The sequence below is a fragment of the Onychomys torridus genome, chromosome 4 (assembly GCF_903995425.1).
Source record: "Onychomys torridus chromosome 4, mOncTor1.1, whole genome shotgun sequence".
NCBI classification, from domain to species: domain Eukaryota; kingdom Metazoa; phylum Chordata; class Mammalia; order Rodentia; family Cricetidae; genus Onychomys; species Onychomys torridus.
Window position 1 is genome coordinate 99,697,371 of NC_050446.1, and position 25,111 is coordinate 99,722,481.

The window sequence follows — 25,111 nt, forward strand, 5'->3', positions numbered from 1 at the left end:
GGTTTATTATTAATAAATTCCAAGACATCAATGGTTGGAGATTCCTAATCCTATAGGACCCAACAGTTCTAGATGAGTTCTTTTCTTTTTGGCAGAAAAGCCTCCTGTGAAAGCTGCATGGGGAGGCACACTCCTATAGATCACTTTTATTGGATTACATCATGTCTGATTGTCATGACAACAGCTGACACACTGTAGTACAACTCTCAGCTACCAAAAAGAGCTCATGGTACAGTGAAAACCTTCGAGATGTCCCCATGAAAAGAGGGGGACACACAGCCAAGTACAAACACCTACTCTGTCTACAAAGCGGAGGGTGTGTCTCTCCAAGCAAAACATATCTTTGTACAGCCTTACACATAATCAAGTTGTGAAAAACAAATAATATCTGAAATATGCTTCTCATTTAATGTAAGATATGCAGATGGCATTTGTAAAGTGAAGACATTTCCACAGTCAAAACCCCATCCCTATGTGCTGTAAGTCTGAATATGAAGAAGCATCAAGCTTTGCAACAGAGGGTTGTCCACATACACTTGTTGACTTAAGAATACAAAGCCTTTAAATATTGATGGCTTTATTGGTGAAATACATAAAGATAAACATGCATAATTTATGAACATTTCCATTATTTAAGCAAAGAGGGGAAAGGTAAACCTAAACAAACCATGGAAATGACCTGAGGGTCAACATCACAGACACAAGGTGATTTCTAAGTGGTACTTATAGCCACCAGCAAGCATAGAGGCGATTCCCAGAAAATGTTAGTTCTGGTTCCTGTACCTCTGGGCAGATGTCTCAGCAAGACTGGGTTTTATTCCAGCCAGATCCAGGAAGAGTAGCTACAGAGGGTGTGCAGATGAGCCTGTTCTGTGAAGCCCTCAGTGGGGCGGGCATCTCTCCCTGAAAATGGTGGGAAAATGGAAATCCTACACTCTAACTTTAGGAGCTTTAGAGCTCCCAATGCTTTATACATGCTATGTTAGTAAATGTTTGGGGCATGGAACCCAAAGACTCTGAAGAATGGGCAGATTCTCAAGCATGGTTTGTATCCCAGCTTCAAATGGACTTGGTGGTCAAAACCCAGTTGTAAATACTTGACCAAATTGTGAAATGTGTGCATATAACTTGCAGATGGATGGTTTCTCCTTCAGAGCAAAGCTGGGACCCACAGCTGCCCATGGTAAACTCTTAATGGGTTAATGACTATTATTTTGAAAATTAATTGATACCATGTTGTTACAGATCTGGCTGACTAGTATGCTAAATCAACGAATCAAAGACTCTTGATCAGTGTGGTAAAATGAAGACTGTTGGGGCTGAAATTACAAGCTGTTATTGGGTTACTGACAGTCATTGGTTTACAATCGGCATCAGCAGAGGACTTGAGTTTGGTTCCTAGCACCTATATCAGGAAGTTAACAACTGCCTGTTAACCCCAGCTCTGGGGGATCCAATATACTCTTTGTGCCTCCACTGGCACTTGTGCTCACAAGTGCATAAAGTCACACACATACACACACATCATTAAAAGTAAAATAAATTATTTTTTTAAAAAAATAATACATTAAACTTTCTTTCTTCATGCAAGCAAAACACCACATGATGGGTGTGTGTGTGTGTGTGTGTGTGTGTGTGTACTGCCTTATCCAGAGTTTGTATGTATATATGTAGGCATTGACATGGCTGCCGTGTATGTAGAACCAGTGGACACAGGTTGAAGATCACTAGTTTTCATGTCCTTGTGAAAAATACCAGAGATGTTTGAGCAAGAATGTTATTTAACCAAATCACTATTTTAGGAAGGTAAATCTGGCAAGGCAGATTGTGTAGAAGCAAGATCAATTAAATTTTATTACCAAATGTCAGACCTAGATTAACATGGATTCTGGGAAGTGACTAAAGATAGCCATAGCTGTGCCTTAACTCCCAGACTGAGGACATGGGCAACAAATCCACAAACAAGGACACAAGACATCTCTGCTGCTTAATAGGGCACTCCACTGGGGAATACATTTCCACAAACGCTCATCTTCCCCTGTTCCCGTTAACAAACTTATCCAGAGAGATGTTCATTATGGACGATATATAAAAACCGTGCCTGCTGTCTGTAATTAAACCCACCTATGCATCTGGTGCCATCAGGGGAGGTGTAAAAGCCAGGAGGGCATTTGCAGAAGTAACTGCTGACTGTGTTTGTACATTCCCCGCCATCACAGACCCCAGGGATTGTGCTGCACTCGTCGATATCTGCAATATAAAGGAGGTTCTGTTATCTGGAGGGTGCAACATGAAATTTCACGAGAAGTCAAGCCCCCAGACGCACCTGTCTGCACCGAATAAAAGCTGCCCAGAGAAGAGCCTGTTCAGACACATGTTCCCGAGTGTTTACCAAATTCAAGAGACGGAGCCAAATAAACACACTCTTTAGAACCTAAAGCTGACAGGCCAGCAATGTGCTGATATTCCATACCCATTTACTTTTAAAGCCTGCTCTCTCTTTCTATGCGTATTTTGTACTATATGAAACTCATCTGCTAATTATTCTATACTCCTCAACATGTTCTGTATTTGTTTTCAGACTACCCACAGGGCAGATACTTCAATCCTTCAGAGGAGACCGCATGGCCTGAGCACTGCTTGGGAGTTGGTGACCTGAGGTGACCAGACCAGGGGTAGGAAATACCAAGTTGGTTTCTCAGGAGCATATCCAAATGGCCATGATGATGGTCTTATGTTGGCAGAATGTGTATTTGGCGAGTGAACTCCACTAGACACTGGGCGCTCCAGTCAGCTTTCTCTCCAGGAAGGACTTACTTCTGCTGCTGGAGATGTGGTCAACACTCTTGGTCCTCTCAGGAATCACTGAGGTCACACCCTGCCCAGGTACCCCATATCTAATAGGAAATCACGGAAAATTGGGCAAAAGTCTGGTCATCTCAACCAACGAGGGACCTCTTTAAAGGCCACTTGATGCCACACTGCCCTCTGTGATTAGCTGATACTGTTTCTGGGATGTGCCACAGCTCACCCAATCTTTCTTCTTTTTCTCACACACTAATCCTAAGGAAATTCCTTAACAAATATCCTGAGTGCTACAGAGACCAAGGAGGACCAGCTGCTAGGGCCTGAGGCCTCTAGTCTCCTCCAAGGAAACAGTAAGTGTCCCATTTGAGAAAAAAAAAATCTAACCATTTCCTCAAAGAGAGTTTTTCAAAAGCCCAAATCTCTCACTGACATGTGTTGGTAGAGGCAGGGGAACGGAGGAGAAGAACTAGAGCATGCACTGTACTAAGACAAACTAGAAGGGTAGCCACACCTTTCCTTCTATGCATAGAGAAAGGAAAGGCAGATAGAGCCTCTTGGGGGAACCACTGCAGCCAGGCTGGCACTCCCAGCACCCAGGAAGGCTTTGGACCACAAAATGAAAACACTTCCCTTCCAGTCCATGTGTTCCTCTTCATTTAAAAGACAAAACAGGGTTCTAAGTGGACCACATTCAAGTCTATTCTCATACATTCAAGTTGACCCTTACAGTCACAAAGTCAGCAGTGACACCATCTCCATGCTCTTTAGCCTCTAGGCTAGCCTAGAGAATGAAGCAATGTTTCATTGAGCACAGAGTCAAAGCTAACATACCTGGCACCATCACTGTGAACCTGCCATTGGTAAAGGTATTCCAAGAAAGAAGCAGCCTGGCTGGGATGTTGCCATGACACAGTGTAAGACCCAGCACCATGCCCCTAGACTCTCCTTACAACAGCTCAGTTTTCAGTACCCTCCTGTCTTTCTGCTGTCCCACTTATTCTGAGCACAGAGAATCAGTGTAATGAGCCTGCAAAACTCCAAACCTCATCTAACAACAGGAAGACATAACTGAGAGGCAAGACATTTGTGGTGGTGTGAATGAGATGGTCCCAACAGACTTACATATTTGCATACTTGGTCCCTAGTGGGTGGAACTGTTTGGGAAGGATTAGGAGGTATGGCCTTGTTGGAAGAGGTGTGTCACTGGGGATAGGCTTTGAGGTTTCAAAAGCCTGCATCATTCCCAATCTCTCTCATCCCCTCTTCCTTGTATTTGTGGATGGAAGCTCTCAGCTACTTCTCCAGCACCATGTCTGCCTGCCTGCTGCCATGCTCCCTCCCCACCACGATGGTCATGGACTCCAGCTCTATGGAACTCTGAGTCACAGATGAAACATTTTCTTTTAGAAGTTGCCTCAGTCATGGTGTTTTGTCATGGCAATTACTCAGCATGCCTTTCCAAAGAGTCTTCAAGTGTTAGTATCACATACTGCTTAACAAAGATCATGTGATATCTGTTAAAATACATTTCAGTCTATTAACATGGACAAATGCTAGCATTTTTGTTTAAGCCACTTAGCATAATACATCAGTATCCAAAGAGATTAAGATAACGACCGATAAAAGAAAAAGTTATTTTGGAAACATAACTAATTTGGCAGGCTGTGGGCACATCTTCTGCCTGCCAACCAGTGAGACTGGCATCATCTGTTAAAAATAACAACAGTGATGACATCGAGAGCCCCAGTGTGTTGAGAGCCAGGCCCCGTTGAAAATTCTAACTCATCTAATCCTCACCCTGTTGGTGTGGTTATGGGACCTGATTTCCATGTGTCTGATGCTCAGGTGTACTGCTCTCATGACTGAGGCCAGCAGAAAACTAACAAGAGGTAAACTTTGAAATAGGAAAAGATCCAGGCCTACAGGGGCAGGCCTCTATCCCCAGCTATTTGGGAGTTAGAGAAAGAAGGCTCGGGATTAAAGGACAGCCTAGGCTACAGAGCAAATTCAAGGCCAGCCCGGGCAACCTGGTAAAACTGTGCCTCAAAAGTATCAGTAAAACAAAAGGTGGTGGTAGAGTGTCTTCCTGACAGGCTTAGGCCAAGGTCAAGCCAAAGGTGGGGGGAAGCAAACAGCTCATCATTTACAGTCATGCTAAACCCAAGTCTCCAACGGGCTAGGGCTTGAGAAGTCCACCTTTGCAATATGTCCTCAAATGCTACCATAGGTCAGGGGCTGTCTGAGAATACACACCTTAATATTCACTCCCGAAGGTAAAACAGGATGAGACAAAACTGTCACACAGGAAGGCGTGTAAATACCTTTGAATTCCCTAATGTTCCCTCCCCAGCAATCTGCTCTTCTGCCTTTTACTCTCACGAACTATCCTGCTTCTCAGCTTCATAGCTTCAGAAAGATAATGGCTGGAGTTGTGAGCTCATCATCATCAGACGATAGAACTGCCTTATGGGAAGGGCTATGTGCAGAGGTTTAACTAGAGTCACGGGCTGACCTCTTCCTCCTGGTGCATATCCTCCCAGGCTCTTACAACTAACTCTGTGCTTACCTCCTTTTACTAAAATTTCAGGTCTCCTAAGTAACAGAACCCCAAAACAGTGACTTGAGTATGATTTCCATAAATCAGTCTTTATCATACAATAGCTTGGGAGGCCTGCTGGGTACAGCGGGGACTTGGCAGGCAAGAGCTACTTCTGCAGTCCGGAAACCTCCTTAAGTCTCTTCAGTGCTGGAGGGGAGAGGCAGGGCTACCTGTGAGAAGTTCCCCAGTGTGGCTGCAGCAGTCACAGTAACTTCCCGCAGCTCCCTCCTCCCCGCTGCCTGTCAGTCCTTTGCCCTAGCTCTCCCTCGGCCTCACCAGCTCCCATCTGGCTTCTCCACCTCCCGATCCTGGGCTCTCTGGGAAAGAAGAGACTTGGTGGAGCCTGTCTTCACACTGAAGAAGATATTCCTGGACACTCACTCAGGTGTCAAGAATTCAGTCCACAAGATCGGCTTGTCAAGGGAACCAACTCCCTGATCCTGGATGTCTCCATTGCTGCCCAAGAATCAGGAGACACTACAGATCTGTGCACCTATAAACTATGTTTCATCACACAAATGCAGCCTATAAGAAACCTTCAATTGACAAGCAGCAGCCAATGCTATTTTAGTCACACCACGATACCATCAGTCACAGATCACAACTGGGAAGGACTAAGTGGAGAGGCAGAGTCTGGACTACAGAACTGGAAAGGGCTTCTATGGATCATCTTATTCGCAGAGTTGGCATGTGATGTCACTGAGACCGTATAGTGAACTAGGGACTTTAGCAGGCCCAGGCCCACCTTATTCTACACCACTACTCCATTAACTGTTCAAGGGGCTAGCTACACTGAGCAGAAAGGTGAGCACTGTGGCCAGGAGTCCCACCTGTGGTGATGGATCAAAGAGCCCCAGGGATGCTCATTGGTGCCCAAGAGGATAGGAGGCCCGAAAGCAAGTAGCCATTAGGTAAATATGGCATTACTGCCACAAAGAGAAGTCCTAAGCACTTCAACTCACATATCAGGGAGTGCATGGATGGAAGAACCACAAGGTTAAAGTTCCTTTGCATCATGTCATGCTCTTAGGACTGCCGCAGGCTGTGCTGATGATAATCTAAATCCCCAAACATTAAAGGTTAGTTATTAATCCAAAGGACTCCTTCCAGAAATAAAACTTAATTCCTTAACTACATTTTTTTATTTCTTAATTTCCTTCCACAGTAACCTATGCAAATATGGGCTTGGTTTCCAGAAGGGAAAGGTGCCTCTGTTCCTTCAGTACATGAGCTCCACCGTCATCAAAAAAACTGGAAAAAGGTGCCTGTGAGCTCTGATCCCCTTACTCAAATCACAGCTATAAATCTCCATCTTTGACTTTTAAAATGTTTAAAAATCTAATATTAAATAGCTATGGCTTATTAATTTACATTTTAACTGTTCTAAATTGTATGTGCTTATTAAGTCCTAGTCTATAGAGTTTTATTGGGGTTTTAGGAAGACAGAACAAGAAAGGGAGAATTCTGAAGAGGACACTCTCATGAAAAGCATTTGAATAAAGCCATCCTGCATGGAACGGTGGTGCTGGCATCTTGGGAATTTGCTAACACCCGCTGGACTGAAGCAGCTTTTTTATTTTTAAGGTAATATAAGAACTACACAATTCCTTCATTTCTAAGTCAAAGAAAAACACACTTAAAAAGTCAGCTACAGTGCCAGTGACATGACTCAGTAGGTAAGGGCATCTACTGCCAAGCTTGCCAACCTGAGATTGAACCCCAGGACCCACACAATGGGAGGAAAGAGCCTACTACCGCAAGCCGTCCACAGACCTCCACATGTGTGCCGTGGGTACAGGATACATACAAGCCTACTACCGCAAGCCGTCCTCAGACCTCCACATGTGTGCCACGGGTACAGGACACACACATACATGGAAACCTTTCCTCCTCTTAAACTGATTACCTCAGGTGTTTCATCATAGTAATGAAAAGCTGACTCACACACATGGGCACAGAATGAAGTCTCTGTTATGCCAGGCCCTCTTCCCTAGCCACTTAGAGGATCTCTCAACCTCTTTGCGGTTGTGTGCCAAATCTGCTTGGCTCCCTCCCTTGACCACAGAGGACAGCCTGTGCCCAAATGGTGCCATTCCCCTAGTGTGCTGCTCTAATTGAAATACAGTAAAAGGATTGAAGGAAGGCACCCAGCTTGCAGAGGGTTCTGAGAAGACCTTCTGATGATGTTTCTACAGGGCAAGACAGGTCAACAATGTTCCAACCAATCCCAGGTCAGAGCACATAGAAAATAGCCTATCTAATGTCAATTTTCATAGAAAAATAGAGAGGGGGGAAAAAACACCACTTAAGTTTAATGTAACCATGGACGGCAGAAGAAAGATGAACTCTAGTCCAAGGGTTCTGTTCTCTGTCTTGCTACAGATTTCAATGTGCAGCTGAGAATTTGGTTTTGTTGTCAGAAATATTAAATAATTCTCTGGTTGAATTTTTAATGTATGAGATATATCACAAAGTAGGGTTTTTTTAAGCACTGATAAAAATATCTGAGTTCCCTGTTTTTGTTTTTCAGTGTGAACATTACCTCTGCATCTTCTGTGTGAAACACACCCACGCACTATTTCTGACTGTTAACTATTTTAATCTAGCAAAAAGCAAAAGACAGAAAAATCCATTTTTGCTCAGGCTGAAAGTTACTGTGACTCTAGAAGACAAAACACAGGCCAGACAAGCCATATGGTGTCCATTGCCCTAAATCTTAAAGCTGATTGTAATAGAGTATATAGTTGCTCAATATAGTAAGCTGAGAAAAGCTGAAAAATGTTAGACACAGCCCACTGTTGATATAGATTCTACATGCAAGAAACCTCATTACATTGTCACAATAATAATGACTAAATATTTATACCCAAATATTTTTAAATAGTTCCAAGTATTAGGAATTAGAATTAAGGCTCTGTGTGGTGACCCATGCCTTTAGTCCCAGCATTTAGAAGGTAGAGGCAGGTGGACCTCTGTCAGTTTGAGGCCAGCCTGGTCTGCACAGCAAGTTTCAGGGCAGCCAGGGCTATAAAGTAAGTACCTCACACAAAAAAAAAAGAAAGAGAAAGAAAGAAATATTAGAGATAATAGTTCTCATCTACAAAAACAGTGTCAATACAATCCACTCAATGAGCACCCGTTTCAAAATGAAGAAGCCCCTGCAGATACCTGAATGGCCTCGCTCAACATCCTCAACACTCCCATCATTTATAATGGTGAAAAGTGGAACAGGCCTTTGCCCCCATCAGTACCAACACTCTCTAGCATGTAGTTACATCTCAGTTTCTAAACTCCATTCTCCTAGAGAAAACCACCATTACTGTTCTTTAAAACATGGGATGAAGCCTGATTTCCAAAAGGAACTAAGACCGTTTCATAGTTCAACAGTTGAAATAACTGAGTATAACATATTCTTGATTGCAGCGGCAATTATAAATGATGTCAATTTACCATTTTAGAAACCCCTGTAACCCACAAAGGCGATTCTATGACAATTAGGTAGTTCCATTCTGGGCAAGCCATAGTAAACATCTGACTATAGTTTATTGATCATACTTTGCATCAGAAGTTGTCTTCCATTGCTTTGATAGACTGTGGAATCTACAAGGAGGTTAAGAACCCAAGGAAAGATCTATTCTGAGTGAAGATTTTCTTTGCTAGAGCCTAAGAAAGTAAATAACACAGCCATGTTCAACAAAAACCACAGACTTAGGACTGAAACCTCAGGCCACACCTGGTGGGATGAAAAGCTAATAAAGGTGTGGCTTTCTCTGAGTTTGATATAAGATGAGTCTTTGACTGCTGCCCCAAGGCAGTCAGACCATACTCCATGTACTCCATGAACTCAGCAGAAAGAAGTCAGAGATGTCTACATATGTTTTGAATGCTTCCATCTAAAAAACAAATCACTGCACTGGAAGCCAGCCCACTTCTGCATATAACAGTAGGGCTAGATGTAAACATGTTTCCTGTGTATACATTGCAGAAGCCTACTCTACAACCCAAACACAAACAGAAAAATCTACTTCAGGTTACACTTTTTGCTTGGTGAATATTGGAAAGCTTTTCATTTGGTAGACAATAAGTCATGGTCCAGAAAAGGAAATCCTGAGCTCTAACTAGGAGCACAAATGTGTGTTAATATGTCATCCCCTCAAAATTCTGCATGTTAACTAGCAAATATCAGTGGTATAATTTGTAATGGTATCTAATGACCAAATTTAAATCCATGCCCCTAGAACTATACAAAACATGCATCTTGAACATTTTAAACCAAATATCATCCTAAAATATTTCATGTTTTAATATTTAATTTGATTCAGCTGGACCTCTTATTTTGTGTCTATAAAAGAAGAAGCTGCAAGGATTTTTTCTAGTTCCAAAAGCATACAATTCCTACTGGACTGTCATATTTACACTCTCACGGGGATAACAAAGACAGAAGGTCCTGGGTATCACCTGCAAATAAGCTTGCTGCTGATGCCACCTTGTCTGCCCTCCCCCATTCCCTGTAGCTGCAAAGCATGAGGTTGCTTACCTTCACATTTTTGTGACACTTCATTAAATTTGTGTCCAGCAGGGCATTTGCACTCAAAAGACCCAACAGTATTAATGCAATTTCCTCCTTGACACAGCCCAGGGATAGCCTGGCATTCATCCACATCTGTCAGATTTGGGAAAACAGAAAGACTCATTGCAGAAGAAAACTTGACAGTTTACCCACAATTATATCACCATATTTATGTCAAGGCATCCATCACAGTTTCCAGAATATGATGATAGCAACTGTTATGATTACACTATATAAAATAACTAAGTTATTAACACAGCTTAGTCAATAACACTCAACAAGAAGGAGCCCTGTCTTCCCACAAGCAGAGGAGACTATTTCCATTAATTTTGGAGCTTTTTTATATACAGCAAAGTAGAACATATAATGAGTCAAACGACCTTTTTTTTTAAACTATGTCATTTTCATATTCAGATTGGCAATAACAATCAAAAATATCTAAGATATACTTCAAAGTCAAAATGTGATACAAGTCCATAAACGCTATCTTTACGTGTTACATTGAATGACAAAGGTAACAAACATGAAATTTACTTGAGACCCCTGCGATTGCCACAGTAGCTAGTGTCTTCACACATATATCCTTTTACCTTCCGGAAAACTGTCTTGTGCAGGAAAAATTCATCAGGGCTGGAAGGGGAAACTGTGCTGGATAAGGTGTGGGCTCCTCAACCAGAGCAGATACCAGGAAGGACCCTCACCCACGGTAAGCAGGAACTAGAGGGGAAATATTTATTTGGGCATAAAAATGCCCCTATTTTGACAGAATGTCCTGACCCATAAATGAATACCTATACTGAAACAATTGGATTGTGTTTTACAGCCAGTTTCATTTTTATCTTAGATCAGGATTTTCTGAATGTTTATTAAAATGTTACTTGAAATCACAATTTAAAGTCAGACAGACAATTCTAGATAGTCTTGTTGATTGTGATATTTGGTCAACAGGAAATGTGCATGAGGGCAGTCCCCCACTGACCATGTGTCCCCAGACTATATACAGGCCTCTATCAACCCATCTGTCCACAGCCTCCATCCAGCAAGAAGATACCCTGGCCACACTGAGAATCTCTCTCAGCAAAAGAAAAAATTCTTTTTGCAAGTGATCATATAAGCTGCTATTTTGAAGTCATGGGTTTTCACCAAGCTACTTTCAGTCTTCCCCACCTTAGGTGTTGAAGAACAGTCACAAGGGAACAGAAAACAAGGGAAAATCCAGACCGCTTGAGCCTAATAACAAGCTGAAAAGAGTCCCATTCCCTCTCCTCTCCTTCCTCTTCTCTCATTTCTGTTGGCGCCCAAAACCTTTGACAGTAAACTTCACTGACAGGAAGCTAGGAGCTGGAGATCTTCCTTTCTAGTCACTGTCAACAATTCATGGGTATTAACAACCTCAAAACACAATGACCAACAAATTCCTCAAAACTCGAGACTTTCTAAGAATGAGAGAAATAAGACATCAAAGGAGAGGCTTACTCCTAGCAGTCCTTGGTGAATCTAGGATTTCAAAACAACCTCTTCTCGCTGCTCCTGACATTCAGAGGGACACATTCAAGGGCATCCAGAGGAGTGGTGCCTGGGAGCCAGGCACATTCAATTTAGTGCAGTCCACAGCACAGAGGAGAGTCACTCAAATCCTGTTTTTTCTGCACCCTAGCCTTCAGAATGAACACATGGGGCAGAGCCAAACTACTACCTACTTCCCTCAGAGAAGCATAGTTTCTGAATTTTACAAAAATTTTGCAGTTATCTTTTTTTTTTAAAAAAGTACTTCAGATGTCTAAAGGAAGCAGATAGCCTGGGAGTTTTGGGGCCCATCAGTTCTGTGTGGAGTGGCCTCTGCTCACTTCCTCCTCTTTCCTGCCAGACATCCAGACAATGAAAGAATTTACACAGCTGGGGGAACAGAGTCCAAGCCAAAACCAGGATTCTAGGGGAGGGCAGAAGAGTGCTGAGGCAACATCTGGGGGTATTTAAAACAGTGAAACCAATTCTAATTTATTTCTGACTTGTTAAAAAATAAAAATAAAAAGCATAATGTAGCATGTCGAATGTCCAGAGGAGTAATTTTCTCCAGGTCAGTTAAGTACAACCTCCAGCTCAGGACTCAGAGTTTCAGATGAAGAGCAAACAACAACCACTACCTTGTTCAGTGTGTTCCTGCACAGCACTGCCATCAGGCCCGCATCACCCCCACACAGTTGCCACTCCTGTACCAGATGTACAAGAACCACTCCTGAGGCCAGAGGGGCTGTGGGCAAGGCAGACTTAGCCAACCTTCCTGGCTTTAAGAACCATGCTACTTCAGCTGTACTGTCAGGCAGGGGGCAGGGCATTCACAGCAGCTGGGCAGTACCCTCAGGCAGGGGATGGGGTGCTCACAGCAGCTGGACTGTGTCGTTGGGCAGGGGACAGGGCATTCTCCACAGCTAGAGAATGGTCCTCCAGTGAACAAAACCTGTTCCTTGTTATTCCCACTGCGTTACCTTGGCAAGCTCCGGTGCGGATGTTGGGAATGAAGCCACGACGGCAGGGGTGAGGCTGGGCAGGACACATCTCACATGGGTGGCCCCAGGCTCGGCCCACTGTGGCACAGCAGAGTGTTTTGGTGCAGACAATCCCACTGAGCTGTCCCTGACACATCTGGTTGCTGACCACAGTAAAACATGGGCCTGTTCTGTAATCTGAAAATAAAGAAGAAGATTCTCGTCAATGTCCAGAAAACTGAGGAGGGCTGGTACACAGAGGGGCAGCTGTGCCCCGTACTGCTAAGCTCCAAGTGCAGACACAAACTTCAGGCAGCTCCCACATCACTGTGTAAAGTCCCAGTGGACCGTTCTACCTCTAGAGCCCGTTCTTCTCACCTACAAAAGGGAGTAAAACATTGGGTCCTGTCCACTTTGAAGATGCCTTTGTTAGGGTCAGATGAACTTAGGGAGATTCTTTATAACTCTGAAAGCTGAGGCAAATCAGCATCCTGGCATTGCCATCCGAGCACTAGGTCTAGAAAATATCTAGGTATCGATATCACATCAGCCCCTTCATGTACCCTAGGTTCTTAGTGAAAGGAGAACCATGTGTCAAGGAAACATCTGTACTTGCATGGTCATTCAGATTTCCCCTCATTGCTAAGAATGGCAGCAACCCATGTGTCTATCAGCTGATGAATGAATGAAGTAACGGGGTGCATGCACCCCATCAAGTGTTATGCAGTCCTAAAAAGGATGGGATCCTGTCATCTGAAACAGCATCGGGGGAGGTGCAGATGGCTATGGGAAACTAACTGAGGCAGCACAGGGAGACGAGACCCGCATCCTGCCACTGCAAGATAGAATCCTGGTTTTCTTTCAGGAAATGTTATCCAAAATATTACTCCAAGTAATTAAGTATTATTCCCAAATATGAGTTTTGGTGTAGCCTAATTTTCATCAAGCTATGATACAATTTATTCAATCAGGTTCTTACTGTGTGTCATCGAAATCACTTCCAAGTCTTCATTATTATACAACGTGTTAAGTGTGTTTAACTCAGGCAACAACCATCACAATTTGTCTCATTTTACATATCTGAAACCAAGGCCAGAGTCACACAGTATTTCTCTATGATGTAAGAGGGCAAAAAATGTAGGCTCATCTCCACTTTCCTGCTAATTTTCTGAGGCACGCACAGATGCTTCAACCGAACTGATTTGTAGTAGCGTGCCATTACCAATCTTCTTTGCAACAGCATAATGGAATGTGGACTTTAACTAGCAAGCCTCCCTTCACCACTGCCTAGATCTGTACTCATTTCAATGACGCTCTCTTTGGAGTATCGTATACATGAGTGTTGCAAGCATTCAGAGTAACCTGAACATGATGTTTCGTGGGTAGCTTCAGCAACGGCCAGGAATATCAATCACATCATGCCAAGAAAAGTCCACTTCAGCCCTGCATAACACTGGTTCTAGACCTCAGATGTGAATTCTTGCTTAGACGCTCTTAACATTTTCCAGAGTCAACATGAAATGTTGAAATATACGGAAGAGTATGAAGTACGGGGAACAGAGAAGATGCCTGTTAATTCCCACCATGTCTATCAGGCAACTCAACAGCCCACATATAGGCCCATGCTAGACAAAGACTGTGTCTTGTCGATGCTGTTGTAATATCTTACTGTTGTCCTCCACAGAAATTATTATTATTATTATTATTATTATTATTATTATTATTATTATTATTTTGGTTTTTCAAGACAGGGTTTCTCTGTGTAGCTTTGCACCTTTTCTGGAACTCACTAGGTAGCCTAGGCTGTCCTTGAACTCACAGAGATCCACCTGCCTCTGCCTCCCGAGTGCCGAGATTAAGGGCGTGCACCACCACTGCCCGGCTGGAAATTATTCTTCTTAATACAAGTAAAACATGTTATTAGAAAGATTTTCTATTTGCATACCTCTCTACAATTACTTCCTCATGAGATCTCCATGAACTAGGGCACCAGGCCAGCCCTTCCCAAAGTTAAAATGCAAAATTGGTGGTTATCAACTAGTTTACTCCAGTTTGTATCACTCTGGGACATCTTGCCTCTATGTGATCCATTGTGAGGGTTGCCCTCCAGTCTCATTAGTTTGGCCTTTAGGATTGAGGAAGTTTTGTTTTATTTTACTTTTATTCTACTAGAAAGAAGGCCCAGAAATTAAAAGCATGCACTACTCTTGCAGAGGACCCCAGCTCAATTCTGAGGTCCAAGGGCCCCTGACCGAAGTCAGGTGGCTCACAGCCATCTGCAACTCCGACTCGAGGGGGAAATCTCATGCCCCAGGCCTCAGCAGACATTTGCACTCATGGACACATAGCCACACTCATATAGACAAATCTACAATGAAAAATAATTTCAATTTTTATTAGGTTTATTGGAGGAGGGGGATGTGGTAAGTGTGCCACTGTGCACACATGTGGAGATGAGAGGACATCTTGTGGGAATCAGTTCTCTTCAACTGTTGTGGTCATCAGACTTGGCAGCAAGCACCTTTACCCACTGAGCCACCTTGTCTAGGCTTAAGTTCTGCCCATGTGGTTGTGCTCCCTGATGCTCAGCTCACTCCCAGCTTTGCAGTTCGGAATGCTTGAATTGCAGGATTAGTTCTCCTTCCTTCATAATCAGACTTCACCCTGATGCAAACTCCTCATTGACAGCAAAGTGTTCCTGTGGTCAGTAAATTCCTGTCACTCATGCCCAGCCACTGAACCACAAGCTACGGAGAATCAGAAGGATATAATTTTGGGTACCAGGCTCCAATTATTTAAAACCCTTCCTTTCATAAAAATTATATATAGAAGATTAAGATATCAATTTATTCATGACAGAGAAGTCAGAGCAGACATGTTCCTGCTAGGAAAGCTGGCCAATAGGATTTCAAGTCAACCCTTAGAGTGGGGAGTTCAGAAAGCTTCTGATCTAAAGAAAACAAAAGGGAGGAAGCCCCAGGATCGTAAGCAGAAACAGCTTCATTGCTACTGTTGCTATTCCGATTCCAGCCGCTTATCCTTGGCACATCACAGATCACTTAAGAAGTTTCTGCTAGCCGGGCGGTGGCAGTGCACGCCTTTAATCCCAGCACATAGGAGGCAGAGGCAAGTGGATCTCTGTGAGTACAAGGCCAGCTTGGGCTACAGAGTGAGTTCCAGGACAGGCACCAAAACTACATAAAGAAACCCTGTCTTGGGAAAAAAAAAAAAAAAGAAGTTTCTGCAAATTAATGGTGCTGGGAGCCCTGTCCCTGTTCCAACCAGCCTCACTGTGGACACTTACAAGGTGTGTCATGGGCTATTTTGTTATTAAATTATCCCCATAAGTGACATGTTCAGTAGTAGGCCTTATTAAGACAGAATAAAATAGAAAATAATTGCCTATGCTATCAAAGACGTCATAAAAATATCCTGATTACAAACATTCCTCTGCAGATCCACCCACTATGTGGCACCAGTAGTCAGCTTCAGAGAGTCAGCAGAATGGTGGGTGCAAGGACCACAGGGAGAGAAGGAAAGGAGGGTTTGTGTTTAGTGAGTACAGAGTGTAAGTTTGGGAAAGTACCAAACATTTCTTCGTGGAGATCACCTTCATGGGTGGATGATACCAATTCTAGAAGCCATGTGTTATCAAACAAAATTCCCAGTGCCTAATAGGGGATACCTCCTTATGAGTTGTTGGTCAGGAAGGCCCCAAAGGCTCCCAGAAGAACACAGGCTATTGCCTTTGGTCTTGGTTGACCACCGGAACTTAATGGTAAGACCTTATTGCTGAAGACACCATATAGTTTGGTTAGAAGACAGAGGAAATCAAGCTGCAAGTGGAGTGGAAGCTTCCTCACTGATGGCTGGCTTTCCTGTGCTGGAACGTGCTACACAGGCAACTGGGGGAGAAAAGGCATCAACAGCCTCACCCTGTTGTGAACTTTTCCTGCTACAACACTAACCTGCCAGGAAAGCTGTGCACACCAGTGTAATAGTGGTGTGACTGTTGTGGTGATAACCAACTGCCTTCTGACTGTATCTGAGGTCCACTTCATAGGAGGAAGCTCATACCTAGAGCGTGGACCTGGCCAAGGGCCCATGATTTGGGAGGTCCCAGGCCTGAGGGGGTATATCTATTGCTTGCATTTTCCTAAATGGACATATTGTCAAAACTGTCTCCTATGTTTATATCCATAGATAACCTTGATCAGAGAGGCTTCTTTTCTGCAGAAATGAATGCAGAGGTCCGTAGCTGTTCAAAGTGCTAAAACAAATGTGAGCTCTCAGTCCCAAGAGGGATATCTGTATCTTGAAAGAGGGGTTGGAAAGAATGTAAGGGCCAGATGATGGAGAGGAGGACTATGAAGTACTGCTTTCTGGGAATGAGGTGGCTAGTGCAATCTTGAACTCACAGCAGCTGCAGTTGCTTGCACTGGGCCTGCACAGGACTAGGCTTGTCAATATGGGAGGATCTTGTAGACCTAGCCCCTCTCTGGGGAACTACTGATTGTTGGTATTTCTGAGAGAGTGGAGACATTGTCTTTAGTGGTTAGCCCTTGGTGAGTTCCCCATGCCTCCGTGGATAGCTCAACAACATGCCCACATGGCTGGCCCACAAACACGAAAATCAAACAAAGGACATAAAAATGAGAGGGGGACTTTCAAGAAGGGTTTTGACAGTGGTGGGAGAGAGCTATCAGAGGGTGGAGGGATGAGTGCAGCCAGAATTCATTACACACATGTCTGTAACTGTCAGAAATGAATTTAACTTAAAAGGGAAGCTCTGGATATGGACAGTGGTGATGGCTGCCCAACAAGGTGAACGGATGTAAAGGATAGTGATGACTACCCAACAAGGTGAATGGATGTGAAGGATAGTGATGGCTGCCCAACAAGGTGAACGGATATGAAGGATAGTGATGACTACCCAACAAGATGAATGGATGTGAAGGATAGTGATGGCTGCCCAACAAGGTGAATGGATGTGAAGGATAGTGATGGCTGCCCAACAAGGTGAATGGATGTGAAGGATAGTGATGGCTGCCCAACAAGGTGAATGGATGTGAAGGATAGTGATGGCTGCCCAACAAGGTGAAAGGCAGTGATGGCTGCTGGACAAGAAGAATGGGCGAGAAGAGTGGTGATGGTTGCCCCACAAAGTGAATTTACTGAAAGCCACCAAATTGCCCGTCTAAAATGGTCACATTTGTAAATTTTATTTTATGTGCATTTTAGGATAATAAAAAAGACCATGCCACCACATACAACAAAGCATTTTTTAACCTGACTGCATGGGTCTAAGGAGTGGCTGTTAGAAATGGGGCTTCTTTATTCATTCAACGATCTTTACGCACTAGCTATGCTGTATCAGTGAGGAGTGCAGTGAAGTCTCTGCACACGTGGAGTTCACAGTCCACCACAGGAGGTGATCAAGTATCAAAGCTTATAGGGGCCCAGCCTCTGCAGTGCTTTCCCAGAGTCTGTGGAAGAATCTAGCCAGCCAAGGATCTAAACTTAGGGATACAGAAAGAATCTAAGCACACCGAGCTCTTTAGTCCATTCACTTTATCCTTCTAAGTCAATTCCATCTACACAGCTTCTTTTCTGTTCTCACACTTAGCTCCTCTCTATCCCTTCTTCTGCTGTTCTCTCATTGTTCTTATTCTCTCCACCTTTATTCTCCCCCTAGTCTCTGAAGTTTTCGGTTTATACACACACACACAATCAACAATTCTCTGGCCAAAGCAAGGTCATAAGGCTTGAATTCTTTCAGAGTCATAAAGGCAGATAAGAGTTTACACCAGGCAGTGACTGTCAGGCTTTCTTTTATAACCCAAAAAGGGGAGTAACTAATGGGAGTTCTCTGGTAGGGTCAATTAAGGGCTAAAATCAATTAGGGGATTCTAAACAGGGATTTATGTGCTCAGCCTATAGTCTTAGAAGTAGTCCATAAGTCAGTATAAGTCACTAGTAAACTAAAACTGTCTTTTTTTCCCTTTGGCACCATTTCTGTCTCAGCTTTTTCGGCTGTGCTGCTTTCTGGTAGGGAGGGGGGAAGTTTACTTGGTTGCTAGGCAACCTGCGTCACAATGTGTAGTATTTGGTTCATAAAGGCACTTTTGCTTTGAGTTAATAGCTAAAGGGGGGAATCTTTAGAACTAGGGGTAACACCTGGGCTGAGATAAAAATAGAAGGATGAAAACTGAATTTGCACAAGAAATGAAGCTCAGCACCTATCATCTGCCTGGGCTTGTTGTAGTCTCCTTGGGTCAGTGGGAATATTTACCTTTCCTCAGTAACTAGCAGGTGGCCAAACCACCATCCCAGAATTGTAAGCAGCAAATCTCTTAAATTAGGGTCTTGTGTTAATAAACCAGGGTGAAGATAAGAAGTTAAGGATCTAAGTGTTAGTGGTTATTTTCTCTTATCTGTAGGTGAGATGAGCTAATGCTTATCTGTCTGCAGTCTGTCCTTGGATGTAGAGAAGTATCTCAGATGAAATACTTTTGTCCAGAGATGGCTGTGGGAAACAGGTATTGACTGTGTGACTGTCATCAAACACAGCTGGGTAATGCTATCCAAATACCTCATTGGAGAAGTTGTGCCCAATAAATGATCAACCTCACTGTTAGAAGTTTTGGGGAAAAGAATCAAATAGGAAAGCTATAACAGCATACAAGAAATTCACTGCAGGAAATACATTCAGAAGCCAAAATCCAAAGAAGTTTGGCTTTACCCTCTGGAAGAGTTCTTGGCTCTTCCAGGCAATAGCTTTGCCATTGTCAGCTGAATTCCTACTTCATATTTCTGCAGCTCGCAGCAGTCAAGAAACAGGTAAATATATTAAAATAAATCATTTCAGAGCCAGGAAGATTTGTGCTTGTTGTATAAGCCTAGCGACCAGAGTTCGACTCCTGGAACCCACATAAAGGTGGAAGGAGATTAACTCCATGGGATTGTCCTTTGGCTGCCATTCCCATGCCAAGGCACATGCATCCCCCCATATACACACATATGCATTGTACACACACACATATCATACACACACATGTATATCATACACACACATCCATCATACATACACACATTATACACATATATATCATACACACATCCATCATACACACACATCCATCATACATACACGCATCATACACATACACATCATACACACAGACATCATACACACACACACACATCCATCATCCATATACACATCATACACACACATACATCATATGCACACACATCATACATACACACATATACATCATACACACACACACACACACACACACACACACACACACACACACATACACACACACACACTCCAACAATGAATAGAATAATTCTAAAAATTAAAAAAGTAATTCCAGACATGAAGTTGTGATTTAGTCTATGAATGGTGGCAGTCTTGGTGAGAGGACCAAAGAGGACTGAGGGAAGGTGACAAAGGAACAAGCCTAGAGGATGAGGACGAGCTGCACAGAATGTGGCACAGGCTTCCCAGGCATCATGACAGTGAGAGTGGTGACCCTGAGCCTGGCTTCATGCTAAGGGAACACTGTGCCGGCACACTAGGCAGGAACTGAATTTCACAGGAAGCTCCAGGCCACAGTAAGGAGTTTGGATTCATCTCTAAGTTGGCAGAAAGTCACCACTAGACATTAAAGGGGTACTGCCTGGTGGGCTCCCACGTGGAAACAGGAAGTCTTGCAAGAAGACCACTGAAGGACTCGGTGTAGACATCAGCAGCGACTTGGCCACTGGTGTGTAGGAATGAGGAAAGGCTATGGATGGCAGATGTTGTTAGGTAACGGGATCAACAAGGCTGCCGGTGGATCGGAAGTGAGGGATGAGGGAAACGATAGCTGAGAGCCTGACCCTCCAGCTCATTTATTAAATGGAGAAACTGAGAGGCTAGATTCTGGTAAAAGTAAGTATTAAAAATCGTTCCCTTTTGTCACAAAAGAGCGATTTATAGGACCGGTGATGAGAGCTGAGAAGGCTGGCCTGAGTGAAAGACGACGGTATACCGATGCTGTCAAAACAAAACAAAACCTCATTAAATCAAATCCATATACTTTAACTGTCTCACTAAATTTATCTTCCTTCTCCTTTTAGTAAATAAGCATTTGCTCATGTCATAGATGTATGGTTGAGACTCTTACTTCAAATGCATTTGGCCATTTCTCACAGAAATCTGAGTAATAAGTACAGACTAGCAATGTGTGATGGAATCCTGGTGTTGTGGGAGGGACGGACGGACGGACAGCCTCCAGAGCTATTTCACTGCTGCTTACAAAATGACAGGCTTGGGAATCCAAGACCACTAGTGTGTGAGTGCCAGCCCAGCGTTCATTCCGCAGTAAACAAAACACACCACATTCCCATGATATCATTAATCTTGAGAGGTCTAATAGAAAGCATAAATCAAGGACAAAAGTTTGGCCATTATTCACTGTACCTGAGGAACGTCTCACATAAATATGGACTTTCTCTAATATCAAGCCAGACCAATGGCTGTGAGACTGTTTACATACACTGGTTGGCAAGCATTGATTTCTTGAGTTGGCATTTCTACCAAATATGCACTTGCTTATGGAGTTTATAAGTCGTAAGTCTATAAGTCTCTCTCTCTCTCTCTCTCTCTCTCTCTCTCTCTCTCTCTCTCTCTCTCTCTCTCTCTCAACATACTGTCAAGTAGCTCTCCCGGCAGCCTCACCAGTCTCAGACCTTCTCTTTGTAAGTCAATGCCCAATAAAGGAAATTTCCTGTCACTGTTTCCAGCTCAGGGCCTGGCGCTGAACTCAATGGAAGAAAGACAAGCTGGAAGAAAGCACCACGTCACAGACACCTAAGTGAACTGTGCAGGAGTGGACACAGAAGGGATGGGGTAAGCAACAGGCCCAAATCCAGTGATGCAGATTCAATTAGTTAGGAAAACAAACAACAAACAAACAAACCCACCTCCCAAACACCACAAAACTGATCTTAAGAAAGATCAGATCTGTTCATGCTCAGTCACCAAAATCTGGTACGTGGACTTTCTCAAAGTCTGGGTACACTGGAACCTGGCGGCTTATTGTTAGTGTTGCTTCCTGGCCATCCACCCTTAAACCCAGGGGCTCGGACTGAGAATGTGCCACTACAGGATTGTCATGGCCTCTGTGAAGCCTCACTAGAATCAAACAAAGTTTGACTTGGTTGTAAGTGATAACTGTTCTCGATCAGAAATTACACAAAGTACCCTGCCTTTGGAATTAGTCACTGTGTCCCAGACATTGCAGAATCAGAAGAGGGCAAATATTAACAATAAGTGGCACGGACAGATGGTTTCCCTGTAGCCAGTAGGAGAATGGTGTGTAGCTCAGAAACTTCTGGAAATAAAAAGCCATGCTAGAAAAGTGAATATGGTTAGAAAATAATGAAAGGCCCCATTGAAAGTAGTCTAACATGCCCCAAGGAACAAGCTGAAGACCATAATTCTCTCTACTTGTGGGAGAGTTTGGCTTTCTGGGTATATTAACAGGTCTACATTGTATACCTTTGGATATTTATGAGGCACATTAACAATAACTAACATTGAAAATTCCAAACTTTGAAAGTTAGAAATGCACCATTGGTAAAGCATTCTAATTACACATACTCTACATTACTGTCCTGGGCTATCACTCCTCACTGGGATTCTAGACAGGGGCTCTATCAGCAAGCTTTCTTATACACAGAATTCACAGCTTCTGGATGCAACAAGTACTTTTATGCTGTATGGCTGTGCAAACTTTCCCTACTAAATTGTATTTTCAAGTTTCTGCACGTTTTATGGGTAAAAAGTAGCCCTACTGGGTTGACAGCACCAATTCTGTGCAAGAGCTACCACTCAAAGGCCATAGTGGGAACTCTGGGATCTAAAATAATCCATAAAAAACATGCCCAAGTTTAATAACTCTGAGTGCAGGGGACAGCCACCTGTTCTTTCTAGAACTTTGGGATAACGATGGAGGCACACCACTTATCATCCTCACACCTGCCTGGGACTTTGGGAGTTAGAGGGCATCTATTGCTGGGGGGGGGGGGCAATGCATCTGCGTGGAGAAAGGGCAGGCGTGAGGGAAGGAAGGTTAAAGGGTACAGAGAGCCCACAAGTGCATTTGCCACCGTGCCCTGCCTCAAGCAATGCTAGGCCTCACACCTGCTCTTGAAGTATGTATGAAGCAGTGTGCCCCATGTGTCACGAGATAAATCCTTTCTGCTTACTCACTTACCTACTTACTTACTTACTTCCAGCTCAAACTGTGACTGAATAGAGTGCATATCCTGTAGGGTGAGTGCCGTGTACTGCTTTCAGCTGACCCTCAGATCCCACAGTTCAGCAGGGCCAATAAAGCACCCCACGATTTAATAAAAAGCAGTTGATAAGAGAACAGACTACCTAGGTAGCTGCCCTGGTTTCTTGGAGAGAAGTTTATCTTTCTTTTATTCTCAAAGGAACATTAGATAGATAAATGGATAGATAGATAGATAGATAGATAGATAGATAGATAGATACATAGATACATAGATAGATACATAGATACATAGATAGATACATAGATACATAGATACATAGATACATAGATAGATACTTAAACAAACAAATAAATAAAATGTCCCAGTTAGGAACATATGCACTTTCTTTCCTGACTCATAACCCAAGAGGGCCACACAGAAACAAACCTGCATGAGCGTTTCTGCAGGTAGCTTAGCCGCTGACCCCAGAACACGTGGCAGCTGGTTTTCCGAGAGCAGCAGGTGATTTCTGATGGTTTTACCTGGCCAACTTACGCTACAGGAAAAGCTAGAAGGTATAGCCAAGTCAGGAGGTCTGTGTGTTAGTCTCAGGTCAGCTTGAGTTAACCAAGAGGGAACTGTGGGTGGGTGCTGCAGCCTCTTCTATGGGCCTGAGCTCGGAGAGCAGCAGACAGTGGGTGGGGCAGAAGGTGAGTTATTTCTGTCTTACAGAAGGGAAGGTGTGTAGACGGTGGCTGACAGGACCTTCTGTCACATTTGATTACTCCCTAAATAGATCACCATAGTTCAGCTTCCCAGGCCACAGGCTTGTGAGAGGGCACAGCATCCTTCACACTTGGTGACCCACAAGTCCCAGAAAAAGTATTGCCTCCACATCTTTATCTATCTGTTCACTGGCAGGTAGCCGCCTTTCCTGTCACCTGTGGAAGACAGTGTAGCTGGCATCAGAGTCTGAGGTACCTGGTCCAGGGTCTGCTGATTTCAGCTCTGGCTTCCTCCCTAACTTGCAGCTCTTCTCCAGAGTCACTGGGTGAACTGTGAATCCTCAACCCATGCGACCATTTCCTACCCCTGGATCTCTGCACATGCCATCTTCTCCTTTCCACTCTTTATTTTCTAGAAAACTCATCCTGGAAGATTTCTCTGACTACTTCCTCCTTACCCTCTGTAGCACAGAAATGCTATGGGAATCACTCAGGAATAGAACTATCTTTTATCAGACTATGAGCCTTATTGGTAAGTATTCTATCTTATTAAACTATGTGTCTCAACTGCCCAGAGTGGTTGCAGGCTCATAAAAAGCACAAACAAACATAGAGACGGCAAATAATCCGTTTTGAGTAAATCTAGACCCCCACTTTTTGCATTGTTCTCTTTCTTTACTCAGGCACAACCAGCTATCCATGCTCTCCCCCGGTTATCTCTCGGGGTTCCACAGAGGCTGTGGGCAAAATCAGCCTTTACATCAGTTTTCTCTGTCTCGAGCTAACAAGTGAAACTGTGTATATATGATACCTACCATACTCATCTGTCCTCTTCACCCCAAATTTATCATCTACAGGCTCCGTCACGCTTAAAAACAGATGATATCCCCGACTCAGACTCCAAGGAGATTCGGAGACTCATATCCTTTAGTCTACAGGAGTGATCTTAAGTCATCTTTCCACTCTTGCTTGGCCCTCTCATGTCCCCAACGGTTGAGAATTTCAAAATACAGCAAAAATATAAGTAACAGGAATTCTGATTGGATTCAAGGCTGACTCCACAGGAGGGACCCCACAGACAGTACTGTAAACCTGATCAAAACCCATGCCCACACACACCCCCACCCCCAGAAGGGACTGAATACTGTCATTTAGTTAAGTTGACATAGAATCCAACTCCCTTCTAAATACTTATGCTGATATTCGCAGACAAATGCTATCCTCAGCCTTACCCAGAAAAGCCTCTTTTTCAGTGAACAAGTTGATAGATGATCCATCACCTAAACAATCCCTATCTCCTTGGCCACCTTCCAGTTAGGAGTGGACTTTTGCCCAGGACTGTCCAATAAGATGCAGGGAGAGGCCTGAAGAGAGTAGAACCCGGGCATGTTTTTCACTGTCTGAGAAAAAGAGATAAGTCCATCCAGACAACCCTGCCCTTGTCTCTTCCATCTTTCTAGAAGACATATGCCTGGGAGTATGATACCAATTTGCAGGCATGAGGACAAATGTTCGCATACTAGGACGATAAACAGAAGGAAAGGAGCACTTGGGTCCTTGATGGCATTCCTGAGCATCCAGACCACCACCTACTGCCCTTCACCGGCCCCCTACCCCTCCCCTCTGCTGTTCTCCTTCCCTCTCA

The 25,111-nt window shown here is 43.7% G+C and overlaps 1 protein-coding gene across 3 annotated transcripts in view; it reads right to left on the reverse strand.

The window, feature by feature from the left end:
- Positions 1-25,111, reverse strand: part of Fbn1 (fibrillin 1) — a 208,433-nt gene that overhangs the window by 99,996 nt on the left and 83,326 nt on the right. For all 3 annotated transcript variants that reach the window (XM_036183938.1, XM_036183937.1, XM_036183939.1), the window contains exons 7-9: positions 12,464-12,661; positions 9,945-10,070; positions 2,125-2,250 (exon numbers count right to left, since the gene is read on the reverse strand). In XM_036183938.1, the coding sequence (XP_036039831.1) occupies positions 2,125-2,250; positions 9,945-10,070; positions 12,464-12,661 (450 nt within the window). The remainder of the gene's footprint in view (positions 1-2,124; positions 2,251-9,944; positions 10,071-12,463; positions 12,662-25,111) is intronic.